Below are 14,061 nucleotides of genomic sequence, written 5' to 3'. Positions count from 1 at the left end.
TTGTCTTACAGAAATTGAAGTGGTTTTATGATTAAAGTACTAATCCATTGATTAAAACTTGAATACTTTTTGTTATGGCTGGCAATTGTCATTATCTTTTATTTTTTGTCTGGCTGTTAATTGCAAAAACTGATAAACATCTTTTACTGTTGTCATTATGTAACTAGTGTTCATTTTAATATTGTAGGAAGGGGAACCCCTTCCAAAGCCTGAGAGTGGGCTCTTGTCTGAGAAATGAATTGCCTGAGGAGACACACCTGCTGATGAAGCAAGAGACTTTATTGGGAAGGGGCACCCAGGTGGAGAGCAGTAGCGTAAGGGACCCTAGGAGAATTGCTCTGCCATGTGGCTCACAGTCTTGGGTTTTGTGAGGATGGGATTAGTTTCCAGGTTGTCATTGACCAATCATTCTAACTCAGGGTTCTTCCTGGTGGTACACACATTGCTCAGTCAAGATGGATGCCAGCAAGAAGGATTCTGGGAGGTGGCAGGACATGTGGTGTCTCCTTTTGACCTTTCCTGAACTGTTCCTGTTAGTGGTGGCTTATTACTTCCATGTTCCTTACCAGGACTTTCCACTATAAAATAACTCACGCAAATGATTACTATGGTGCCTGGCCAGGGTGGGTGGTTTCAGTCAGTGTGCTTCCCCTAACATTAATACCATTGTATCATGATTGGTCAACAGAAAATCATAGAATTCTGTATCACTAAGTTGGTGATGGACAGGGAGGCCTGGCATGCTGCAATTCACGGGGTCACAAAGAGTTGGACACTGAACTGAACTGAAAGCCACCATTTAACAGAAAAACCTGTAACCACTTTTTAAAATCCAGATGCACATTAAAATTATCTTGGAATATTTTTGAAAAATATATATGCCCAGGTATTGTTTTTTTCTCCAAACTCCGGATGTGATTCTGGTGAGCAGCCACATTTAAAAGCAACTGGAAAAATATTGGACTATTTGATGATCCTTTACCTTTATCTAGTCTGTTTCATTTTTTCTGTTTCGTATTCAGTGCTCCCATTTCATCTGGGTTTCCCTTGTAGCTCAGTCGGTAAAGAATCTGCCTACAGTTCAGGGACCCAGGTTTGATTCCTGAATTGGGAAGATCCCCTGGAGAAGGAAATGGCGACCCACTCCAGCATTCTTGCCTGGAGAATCCCATAGACAGAGGAGCCTGGTGGACTACCGTCCATGGAGTTGCAAGAGTTGGACACGACTTAGCTACTAAATCAGCATCATCACCATTTCATTTGGCTTATGTTTTCCGATTTTTCTGTCTGTTTTTGTTGTTCTTTCTCAAACTTTTATCAAGTGTAGTAGAAAAGCTTTTGTATACATATATGTGCTCGAGCTCAGCCATGTCTGACTCTTTGTGACTCCACGAACTCTAGTCCACCAGGCTTCTCTCTCCATGGGATTTTCCAGGCAAGAATACTACAGTGAATTGCTATTCCCTTCTCCAGGGGATCTTCTCAACCCAGGGATTGAACCTGCATCTCTTGCACCTCCAGTATTAGCAGGTGGATTCTTTACAACTGAACTGCCTGGGAACCCCACACACACCCACACACACACACACACGGGCGCACGTGTGCGCATGCGCTATGAAAGTCACTCAGTCATGTCCAACTCTTTATGACCCCATGGACTATAGCCCGCCAGGCTCCTCTGTCCATGGAATTCTCCAAGCAAGAGTACTGGAGTGGGGTGCATTTTCTTCTCCAGGGGATCTTCTGGACCCAGGGATCAAATCCCAGTCTCCTGCATTATAGGCAGATTCTTTGCCATCTGAGCTACCAAGGAAACCCATATATGTTATATAATATATATATATGTACATGTATAGTAAGTATAATATGTATATATGTTTAGAAAACATGAATTTTTGCTTAGCTAAAAAATTTATGACATTTTGGTTCCACTTATTTGACTAAGTGTGACTAGAACGCTAGATTTCTAATTTATATTCACTCAAAACTTTGATATAGTTCCATTTATTCTGGCATCTCATATTACTGCTAAAATTCTAGAAAGCTTATTATTTTAGTGATTTTTAAAAATTTTTGAATGAAGCTTGAAACTTCTAACCCAATTCTGAAAATGTAAAGAAAAATTATGTTATAAAAAACAGGAAATTAAAATGTGATACTGTATTATTAACTAAAGTACAAATTTTGTTCAGATTTCACAAAATTTTATGCTAGTGGTCTATTGCTTGGTTTCAGACCTCATTCAGGATTCCACATTATATTTAGTTGCACTGATCAACTTTAGCTGCATGCAACAAATTCTGATAAATTCTCTTCTCATTTTTATTCTGTTACAAATATTTTCTAATTTTCCTTGTTATGGCTTCTTAGATATACTCAACATTTAAAAGTGTACATTTAATTTCCAAACGCATTTAAAGTATCCTTGATATTAATTTCTCACCTAAATGCTTTCTTCTCTGCAATCACTCTCTGTGATTTTTTCAGTCTTTTAACCTTCTTGAGGCTTTCACTGGCTAGGTCAAAGATCTTTCTGGATAAAGTCACATTGCACTGGAAAATATGGGGGTTATTTTCAAATGTCTTTTGATATTGATTGCTAACATCATTATACAGTTATAAGAGAACAGACTCTATGATCTCAGTACCTTTAGACTATGATATTTTTGCACCTTGTTTTATGTCCCTGGATATGTTCCAGTGTCTCCTGGCTTATAGCCTATGGGAACTTGGATAGAATTTGTACCCTGATGTTGTGTGAAACTTGTATAAATCTTAATTATGTGGAATTGGTTCATAGTGCTTTTCAGGTCTATTATATCCTTCTACATTTCTGTCTATTCATTCTATTAATTTTTGAGAGTTTGATATTGAAATTCCAACTAAAAATCTTAATTTATCTACTTAAAAATAATTGAAAAAAATTGTAATATATAGTGGAACTGGTGCTTCCTTGGTGGCTCAGATGGTAAAGCATCTGCCTGCAATGCAGGAGACCTGAGTTTGATCCCTGGGTCAGGAAGATCCCCTGGAGAAGGAAATGGCAACCCACTCCAGTATTTTTGCCTGGAGATTTCCATGGACAGAGGAGCTTGGCGGGCTTCAGTCCACAGGGTCGTAGAGTCAGACATGACTGAGCAAGTCACCCACATAGCGGAACTATATGTAACTTTGTTCTGTCCTTTCCAAATCTCCTGTAAATGCATTATCATGCTTTCATAATTCAAAAAATAAAAAAAATTTAAAAAGTTGAATGCTACTTACCTCTATAATTTGAGCATTTTCAACCTTATATTCTGGGTCTTTGGGAGGTTGCTGGGTTCTTGAATCTGCCCCTCCTTCTTTTCCATCTCCCTGCCTCACCTGGGACTCGAAAACCAGATCCATTTTTAAGGCTTACCCTCCTCTGTTCCTTCTAGTGACTGCCTCCTCCCTCCCATTATTTTCTGACTCCTAATCAATTTTTCTTTTCTTTTTATTTTTGTTTTTAAGTTTTTGAGGTGTCATTTGCCTAAGATGAAGGGCACAGGCCAACAGGTTTGAAAACTGCACATACCGGTACCACTCACACCTCCACGGAAAGATTGTTTAAACAATTTAAAATTTTTTAACCTTATTGATTTTAGTTATTTATTGTTGGCTGCTCTGCGTCTTCCTTGCTGCAGGTGGGCTCTCTCCAGTTCTCTAGCTGTGGTGCGTGGGCTTCTCGCTGTGGTGGCTTCTCTTGCTGCAGCGCACAGACGCTGGGGTGTGTGGTCTCCAGCAGTTGCAGTGCACAAGCTCAGCAGTTGTGGTGGACGGGCTTGATTGTCCCGAGGCATATGGGATCTTCCCGGGCCAGAATCAAACTGGTGTCCCCTGCACTGGCAGGCAGATTCCCAACCACTGGACCACCGGGGAAGTCTGGGAATATCCCGACTGGATGCATCGCTATCATTCCAGGAAGTTCCCTCATGTCTCTTCCAGTCCACCTTCAATTTCTCCCCTGAATTAGGCAATCCCTGTTCTTACTTCCTTTTACCATAGAAGTAAATCCTAGAATGCTTGCCTGCCCTAGAACTTCATATAAATGGGATTACACAGTAAATACTGTTTGTATCCAGCATTTTTCACTAACATAATGTTTTTGAGATTCATCCACATTGTTTCACTGTCAGTAGTTCTCTCCTTTTTATTGCTGAGTAGTATTCCATTGTATGAGTATACCACACATTGTTTATCATCCATCCATTGTTAGACACTGGGTTATTTCCAGTTTGGGGCTATTGTGAGTAAAAGTCTGTGAACATTCTTGTATAGGTCTTTTTGTGACATATACTTTCCTTTCACTTGAGTAAATGCTTCAGAGTAGAACTTTGGGTCATAGAGTAGTGCATGCTTAGCTTTTTGAGAAACTGCCATTTTTCAAAATGACTGTACCATTTTCACACTCCCAGCAGGAAGAAATGAGAGTTCTGATAGTTCAATATCCTTGCCTACATTCAACGTTGACTTTTTGATCTCAGCTGTTCCAGTGGGCATGAAGTAGATATCCTTGTGACTTTAATTTGAATTTCCCTGTCATGTTAAGCAATTTTCCATGAACTTTTTGGTCAAAGGAATATCTTTTATGAAAAGTTTATAAAGTTTAAGTATTAGGCCCAGTTTTTACTGGATTGCTTATATCTTTATTATTAATTTGTTGAAGTTATTTGTATACACTGGTTACAAGTCCTTTGACAGACATATGTACTGTGATTATCTTCTTCCAGCATGTGGCTTGCCATTTACTTTTCTTAATAATCTCCTTTATGTAGGCTTTCAATGTTGATTAAGTCCATCTTTTCCGTTTTTTTCTTTACCAGTATGTGCTTTTGTCCTCTCTAGGAAAACTTTTCCTGCCCCAAGGCTTGAAAGGTATTTGCCTGTATCTATAAACCAAAGCTTTTTATTTTGGTTTTGCATCTGAATCTGTGACCCATCTCATACTAATGGTGTGTGCATTAGTAAGACGTAATGTTACTAAACCTTTTAAGCATCAATTTCTGAATATTTTATATCTTTAATGTTTAAATTTTTTGCTGTTGGTATATGGAAATGTAATTGACTTCTGCGTATTGATCTTGTGCCCTGCAATATTGTTTAATGTATTAGCTCTAGTAATTTTGAGGGGTATATTTCTTAAGATTGTCTGAGTACACAATCATGTTGTCTGAAAATATAGGCAGTTTTACTATTTCCTTTCCAACAAGTACGTTCTTTGTTTTTTTTCTTGCCTTATTTCCTCTTTATTAGAAGGAAAGTATTCAGTCTTTTGCCATTAAGTTGTTAGCTAGGTTTCTGTAGATGCCCTTTGTCACAGTAAGGACATTGATAATTTGTGTTCTTTTCTTTCTGTTTCTCTTATTTTTTGATCAACCCAGATATAGGTTTGCTGATTTTATTAAACTTTTCAAGGGACTAACTTTTGGCTTCACTAATTTGCTTTATTGTTTGCCCATTTCTGTTTCATTGTGTTCTATTATTTTAACTTTCTTCCTTCTACTTACTGCAAATTTAAATTTATTCTTCTTTTTGTGGTTCTGTGAAATAAAAGTTTCAGAGAAGGCGATGGCATCCCACTCCAGTGTTCTTGCCTGGAGAATCCCAGGGACGGCGGAGCCTGGTGGGCTGTCGTCTATGGGGATGCACAGAGTTGGACACGACTGAAGTGACTTAGCAGCAGCAGCAAAGTAAAAGTTTAGATCATTAATTTTAAACCTTTTTTTTTTCCTTTTCTAATATTAACCTTTGAAGCTACAAATTTCCCTATAAGCACTGTTTTTCTGCCTCCCATAAACTTTGATGTATTGTTTTCTTCATCATCAATTGGTTTGAAATATCTTTTGATTTCTTGTGTGAATCCCAATCACTTTAAATGACTCTGTTTAAATCTTATATCTTCTCCTTTCTGATGACCCTAATGTGTTTTCTCTTTTCCACCTCATTTATTATATATTTTCTCTGGGGTGCTGGTTTAGTCGCTTAGTTGTGTCCGCTTCTTGTGACATTATGCACTGTAGCCCATCAGGCTCCTGTGTCCATGGAATTTTCCAGGCAGGAATACTGGCTTGCCAGTTCCTTCTCCAAGATATTTTATCTGTGTAGTCTTATATTTTGTCTCAGTCTCTAATTTTTTTATGCATACACATTTTTTTGTGTGTGTTTTTTACTGACTCCCAAAGAAGGCAATGGTACCCCACTCCAGTACTCTTGCCTGGAAAATCCCATGGACGGAGGAGCCTGGTGGGCTGCAGTCCATGGGGTCGCCAGGAGTCGGATACGACTGAGCGACTTCACTTTCACTTTACGCTTTCATGCATTGGAGAAGGAACTGGCAATCCACTCCAGTGTTCTTGCCTGGAGAATCCCAGGGACGGGGGAGCCTGGTGGGCTGCCGTCATTGGGGTGGCACAGAGTCGGACATGACTGAAGTGTCTTAGCAGCAGCAGCAGCAGCAGCAGCAAATGAACACTAAGGGACTCCATCTTTGTAACCTTTTTAACTACCTTGTCTGTAGTTGGTATAAAGTTAACAGACATTTCTTAAGCCATTGATGTAGGATCTATTGTGGGTGATGAAGTTTGGGTATAATCTAGATATGCTTAAAGTTGACTAATTTTTTTAAAAAATCAACTAATGATGCAAAATAGTATGTAATAAGGGCTAAAGAAGAGGAACCATCATTAAACACATCAGGTACTCAAAAGAGAGAAGGGAGAGTAGGATAAATTGTCTGAGGAGGACCTCAGAGCAGACTTGGGATTTGAATTGGCCCTGAAGTGAGATGGGATTTAAGTGAAGAGGAGGAGATGCCATTCCCATGGTAGGAAAGTCATGTGCAGTGGTCCTGGGGTATAAATGTACACTGCCCATTTGGAGGATGCGAAGAGAGCCGCATGGGGAGGGCTAGGGGAGAGGTCAGGGTGCTGGAAGGCAGGATATGAGGTTACGGGTTCAGCACGTTCGTTTCTGACAGCAGTCCTGGTGCTCATTGCTGCTTATGCAACTACATCGCTTCTTTTCTCCTTGGCCTTCTTATTCTGCACCTGCCAGTCAGGGCTTCTCAGCAGTGCTTTCTGAGGAGCATGGGAAGGAGTTTCCAGGGCATGCCTCCTGCCACTTTGCACTTGGGCTTGGACAATCTTTGTTTTCTCTTGGAGATTTTCTTTCTTGGGAGCCTCTGGAGTCCAGTCACTCCTCTGAAGCAGCAGTTCTGTTTTATTTTAAGGCTGGTGGCCAGGAGGCCTGGTGATTTGGTTTGTTTCCAGGAAATCCTAGTCTAGCTCCACCCTCCCTACCCAGCTCAGAGTGTCCGCACCCTTAATCGAGAAAAAGGAAACCACCTTTTCCAAATGAATATCATAAAACAGAGAACCCAGGAGTACTTCCCTGGGAAGACCAAAGCACTTCTGACTACAAATCAACATTGACATTGACCCTTTGTACCCACCCATTCATTCCCTCAGGAGTCTTTGTCTTCATTGTTCTAGTGCATCTGGCTGGGAACACAATAGGCATTTTCATCCCACAGAATGTTACTGTAGACCTTTGGTGTGCAGAATATTAAGCTAGATTTTTGGTGTGTGTGTGTGTGTGTGTGTGTGTGTGTGTGTGTGTGTAGGACCTGAGACTCAGAAGAAGCTACAGGCACTTGGAGTGGGGTTGGGCCCACAAGGCTACTCACAAGGAGGGGTGGCAAACAGCAGATTCAGGAGCTGGACAATCTGAGAGCCCAGAGGAAGAAGCCTTAGGGCTACTCAGGGAAGGCTTCCAGAAACCCTGGGGCTGGAGGGGCTGGATTTGGACCAAGACCAAGCATCGTCTTGGAGTTGCCATTGAGCACTGCACTCCAGGGGCAGTCAGAAGTCTGCCCTGCTGAGACAGAAGAGTGTGTGTGGAGCAAGGAGGGTAGAGAAATGAAGCTTTGGTGGAAGCTATTTCTCTAGGCTTCCCAAGGCCTAAATCTATGCTCAAACAACAGCCAGAACCCATAGAACTAAATGTATTTCTAACTAAGATTGATTTGTATGTCCATGTGTAAAATTTACTATACTTTCAATAATCCATGTTTTAAAAATGCAGTGTGAGTTATGGCCAGTTGAGTTTCTGAATCCATGTTGAAATCAGCCTCAGGCCTTGCCCTTGCTGGGTCTCTCCGGGACCCCTGTTTGTTCAGCCAGGCCATGAGGAGCTGCAGCGAATGGAAGAGAGAAATTCTGCTTCTCCAGTGTCCTGGGCTGAGCAGACAGGAGAGAGGAATCTTCAGGAGCCCCCCACCCCCCCACCCCCCACTGGCAGAGAAGTACTTTCCTCAGCAGACAGAGGGTGGGCTAGAGGTGGTTCATTTCAAAGCTCCCCAGGACACACCAAGAGACCACCTAACCAAGCTCCCTAAGGGCCTGGAGTCTGGATCAGACCGCCTGTTACATGCCCTTGTGGAGTAGGAACCAGAGAGCCAGCTGCAATAGGAGACGCTTTAGCGGGTATTCTTCGGAGCTCCTGGTTTGTTGGTTTGGGGAGCTGAGGAGACTTTGATTTTTAAAAGACACTGCATCCGGGGCTACTGCTTTGGGAGACTTAGGCAGCTTCCTCCAACCTCAGAGCACATAGTAGAACAAAATGGGAATAAATGGCTTACTCGATGGACAGGAGTTTGAGCAAGTTCCGGGAGTTGGTAATGGACAGGGAAGCCTGGCATGTTGCAGTGCATGGGGTCGCAAGGAGTCAGACATGACTGAGTGATGAAACTAAACTGAGTTGAAATGGCTTGCTTAAAATGTAAAAAAAAAAAGAAAGAAAGAAAAATTCCTTTCCCCCAAATTGGGGCCAGGCCATCCGGGGCCTGCTGGCTGCTGGTCTTCCCTTCCCGCTACAGTGGAAAGCCAGCCCCTCCTCCCTCTCCTGGGGCCTGGCTCAGTGATGCCCTTGACCCTCAGACCAGGCTTCTTGGCCGCGGGAAGAGCTGTCGGGGTGAAGCTCTGAGACAAGGGGGAGGCCAGAGTGAACGCTGTGTAGCCCTCGTTACGAGGACCTGTGGTGTGAGTGAGTTTCCCACTGCAGGATGGAGCTCACTCAGCAGAAGGCTGGAGGGGGGCTCAGTTCCTGCTGCCTGCCTGGCCTGATCAGAGCATGGTGGGGACCCAGGGAGGGGCCCCGAGCCAGCCAGCTCCCTCGACCATGTGCCTCTCAATGCTCTGTCACTTCCTTCCTGTTTTGTGACCCTATCGTTTCATAATTCTAAAAAGTCTTCCACAGCTACATGAACTCTGAACTTCTGTTTTGTTCTTTTTGGTCGCATGTGCGTTGGAGGTAAGCATCTCAAAAAGTCCCCATGGCCGGCTTCCCCGGGTCCCCCCGCCCCGTCCTCGCTTTAGGCCTTGGGGCTGACATCACCTGGTTCCCCATCTCACTCAGTGTTGTTTTTCCCACCAGACTTCAGACATCCTCAGCACCATTGGCTACGACAGCATCATCCAGCATCTGAACAATGGCCGCAAGAACTGCAAAGAGTTTGAAGACTTTTTAAAAGAAAGGTACATGCCGTTACTTTTTCCTCTGAAGACGCAGTGGGCAGAACGCTCCCACACAGACAAGGACAGTTTACGGGTTGTGTTTGTTTTCAGTGGTTTACAAGGCCCGCCGCTGTACGTTACAGAATGATACCCAAGAAGTAAGGGATATCTTGGTCCTGAAGCACTTAGGAACTGGTGGGAGAGATAAAGTTCATGAATGAAATGACAAACAAAATGTAACAAAGTGCTGTGCTCTGTGATACCCGTGATACTGAAGGACCTCATGGGAGAGGGGGAGATTGTGGAGGACTGGTTAAAAAGGGGGGCATCTCAAACTGTCCCTCAACTCGAGGTGGCTTGGATGAGTGGAGGATCACGGGGGGACTGCAGGCTTTGCCTGTACAGTGGAGGGAAACAGAGCCTGCTTCAGAGACCACTGAGCTGGGGGATCAGGGAGAAGGATGCAGGGGCAGGTCCCTCTGGATGGTGATGGGCTTGGAGGTCTGGGGGGATCTGGCATGGTTTAGAGGATTCCCTCCCCTCCTCTTCGCTTCTCTTCCTTTCCTTTAAGATTAAAAACATTCTATACTTAATGGCTAAGTTAGTTTGTGGAATATCTCATTCATCTGGAATCCTCCATTTCCCAGTGATTCTGGATGGAGGAGTGGTTTAGGGGGATTTTTGGTCAAAGATCTGGGTTGGTACCAGGACCCAAACTGATGAACCTGTTCTGTTTGTAAGGCAGTGAGTGAGAGATCTGTAACTTGGAGGTGCAGACAGCAAAATGTTTTCAATCAAGTCTTTGATTTTCTACTCAAGAAGACATTGCTGCTGTTTAGCCGTTTGCGATCCCATGGACTGTAGCCCACCAGGCTCCTCTGTCCACTGGATTTCCCAGACAAGAATACTACAGTGGGTTGCCATTTCCTCTGCCAGGGAACCTTCCCGACTCAGGGATCGAACCTGCGTCTCCCGCATTGGCGGATTCTTTGCCGCCGAGCCACTAGGGAAGCCCAAGAGAACATTGTTTAGTAGCTAACTTCTGTCCAGCACTTTTGTGACCCCATGGACTATAGCCCACCGGGCTCCTCTGTCCATGGGATTTCCCAGACAAGAATACTGGAGTCAGTTTCCATGCCCTCCTTCAGGGGAGAACATTAGGGTAACAAAGCTCACACTGGTTGCCCATGCTCTGATGGCGAGGTGTCTTCCCCTTAAACTGTTTCAAAGGTCCTGGGGAACTGAGTTCTGACATACTGTGAGTCTCAGGAGAGGTGGACAGAGAGAGGTCTGTCTACTGTCAGGCTCCATGGAGCTGGTCACTGTGCCTCCTTTGAGGGACCAGCCTCCATCTTCTACCCAAGCTGGTAGAAAGTGGTGACGCCGAGTTACAACTTTCCTTTCTCTGGGCAGGCACTGGGGGTGGGCTTCCTCCTTTCTGCAGCAGAGCTCTGACAAAGTAGCAAACACACAAGATATTCCCCACTGCACAGGGTATAAGGATTGCAGAAGACCCCTTGCTTTTGTATTTCTCCTCCAGTAGGGCATTTATAAATTTTCTCCTGGAAGTGAAATAACTTGGCCTCACATACACGAAGGAAGTGTTGGCTACTAGTCTAAGCTTCTGCTGCCCAGGCAGGTCGAGTCAAGGATCCCCTGATACAACCAGGATGGTGATGTGTATCAGTGGTGTCTGCATTTTTTTTTTTTTTTGGACTATACCCCTCAGTAAGAAAAAATCATTCCCAGGTAGCTTAAACGGTAAAGAATCTGCCTGTAATGTCGAAGACTTGGGTTCCATCCCTAGGTCAGGAGATCCCCTGGGGAAGGGCATGGCAATCCACTCCAGTATTCTTACCTGCAGAATCCTACAGACAGAGGAACCTGGTGGGCTACAGTCCATGGGATCACAAAGAGTCAGACACGATTGAGTGACTAACGCACACTCCGTAAGAAATACATTTTACAGTGCCACCCAGTACACATATGCATTAAATAAAAGTTTGATTAAACATTAGCATCCTATTATTTTGTTCAGTTCTATTTAATTAAAAACTGCTGGTCATAATCCATTGAATTGATTTATGGTTTACAAATGGGTCATGATGACCCACGGTTTGAAAATCACAAGTCTAAACAGAACTCAAAAACTAAGATCTCACTTTTAAAGTGTTTCACAGAAATATGTGGGTAAGAGGAGAAAGCATGTGCAAATTAAAAATTATTAAACATTTATGTGGTATTTCTAGTATATGGTCATCTTTCTTCAGAAGTTTCATAGCAAAAGAAGCCAGCCCTGTATCCTCCGGTCTGAGGGCAGAATCTGCTGGCATCAGGTCAAGGTGTCGGATACATCTGCCCTGGGTGGGGGGCTTGAGGCCCCTGATCAAGGAGGCTGCTGGCTTTGGGCCTCCTTTCCTGCTGGTATGCTTGCCAGAAGGAGACTGCTCCATCAAGGGCGCGTGTTCTGTTCATGGTTAACTCAGCAGGGGAGGTGCCATCCTCTTCAGCTTTGGGGGTCCAGCCTTTCTTTTTCGCTGTCATAGGTGCGGGGTGTGTGGGGGGCCTGGGCCTCAGTCTGGGCCGTGGTCTGATATTGCTGAAACTCCCTCCTCGGGTCTTGAGCATTACTTTACTGAGCTGCCATAAATTTCAAGTGGAACCCTGGGATGTTTGGTATTCATATGGACTAGAGCAAAAAACACACACAGGGAAAAGATAACAGCAGTTTGTCATGTATTATTTATTATTTTACCCCTGGATTGGGAAGATCCCCTGGAGGAGGGCATGGCAACCCACTCCAGTATTCTTTCTTGGAGAACCCCATGGACAGAGGAGCCTGATGGGTCCATAGGGTCCCAAAGAGTCAGATACGACCGAAGCGATTTAGCATGCATGCACATTTGTTATTTTGTTCATGAAGTGTGAAAGTGAAACTGTTATTTGCTCAGTGTCATGAGGACTAATCACATACATTTATAACATATCTACGATATGGGACTAAATATGCCCTATATCTAAGATGGTGGCCTTCTATGCCCCCAAAATGTTGAAGCCCCACCATGAACCTCTCTGGAATTTCTGGTAGGTAGCTCTACCTGCCCAGGGGCAGCAAGGGGTAGGGAGAAATACTGCATTCCCTGGGGGACCTCCCTCTCCCTCTCTCTCAGATGCAACTAGGACTGGGTCCCTGCATGCTGTGTTTCAACCTCCATCTTGGAAGCTAGGAAGTCTCCTTGTCCTTGGTTGTACCAGATGGATTGCAGTAATCCGTCTACACTTGTTTGTGCACGGACAGAACAGAGGCACATCACACTCTCCTCTGGAGTGGGCAGGAATGCTACCTTTCTTGCATCTGTATGGCCAATCTGGAAGCAGTGTCTCCGTGTGTGCCCTGTAGTTTACGAGTCCCCAGTAAGTCCTGGATGACTTACTGTAACACAGCAAATAAGTAACAAAGCAGAGAAACAAATAATGTATCGGGTAAATTGTAAATTGCCTTATCTTCTATCAGTGATGGTATAGTTGATGACAACCACAACCAACCTCTGAACAGCTACAAAATAACAAATCACACATTGAGCACTTGCTGTGTGTTGCTCTCAGAGTTTTGTCTCAGGATCTTTGTTACAGTTGGGGTTTACAAATCCCTGTGAAATGGCCTCCTTTGACACAGTCAACTGCATAAGGTATTATTATTTCCATTTTCTTTGCATGAAAATGCAGCTTTTTGAGATGAGATTGGATAAGTAACTTACCATGAGAACCTAGAAAGTCACAGAATCCAGAAGAGCTCCAGAGGCATCTCACACAGACCCTGTGTTGATGACTTATCCACTGCAGGCAGAAGGGCAGGTGATTTCCAGGAGGCTGGGCTTGTTCTAAGCACAGAGATTTCTCTCTCTCCCTTTTCCTTCTGTTTCGTATTCTCACTCACGACACCCACTCCATCTGTCCCAGCCAGAGAGATTATTAGTGAGTGTGTTTTGGATGTCTCTGCCTCTCCATCTTTACTCCATATTTCCCCACCTAGAATGTTCTCTTTTTTCTGCAACTCCCAAGTAGATTCTCTCCATTCTTCAAAGTCCAGGTCAAATTTCCTTCTCCTCTTCTTCTTTTTTTTTCCTTTAAAGGCAGCATTCTACATAACACTCCAGCCTGAGGTCTTCCACTGGCTGGCAATTAAAATGAGCTTGTCTTATCTCTGGTAGCCCAAGCTTATGGACTCTCCTGCCCCTGAAACCCTCGATGGGGCCAGACATTACGTACTGAGTTCCTGATATGACCAGGAAATGAGAAATATAAAAATGAGGATAGGGACTTCCCCGGCAGTCCAGTGGTTAATAATCTGTCTTCCAATGCAGGGGATGTGGGTTCTTCCATCCCTGTTCAAGGAATTAAGATCACACATGCTGTGGGCAACTAAACCCATGTGCCACAACTCCTGAGCCTGCATGCTCTAGATAGAGTCTGTGCTCAGCAACGGAAAAAGCCTGCATACCTCAGTGAGAAACCCTTGAGCTGCAAC

The 14,061-nt window shown here is 43.9% G+C and overlaps 1 protein-coding gene across 1 annotated transcript in view; it reads left to right on the top strand.

Moving 5' to 3' along the window:
* Positions 1–14,061, top strand: part of PSTPIP2 (proline-serine-threonine phosphatase interacting protein 2) — a 93,582-nt gene that overhangs the window by 32,630 nt on the left and 46,891 nt on the right. The window contains exon 2 of the mRNA XM_068993664.1: positions 9,454–9,554. Within this exon, the coding sequence (XP_068849765.1) occupies positions 9,454–9,554 (101 nt within the window). The remainder of the gene's footprint in view (positions 1–9,453; positions 9,555–14,061) is intronic.

Source organism: Capricornis sumatraensis, chromosome 21 (assembly GCF_032405125.1).
Source record: "Capricornis sumatraensis isolate serow.1 chromosome 21, serow.2, whole genome shotgun sequence".
In the NCBI taxonomy this organism is placed as follows: domain Eukaryota; kingdom Metazoa; phylum Chordata; class Mammalia; order Artiodactyla; family Bovidae; genus Capricornis; species Capricornis sumatraensis.
Note: the sequence above shows the minus strand (reverse complement) of the source record. Positions and strands in the feature narration are given on the sequence as shown.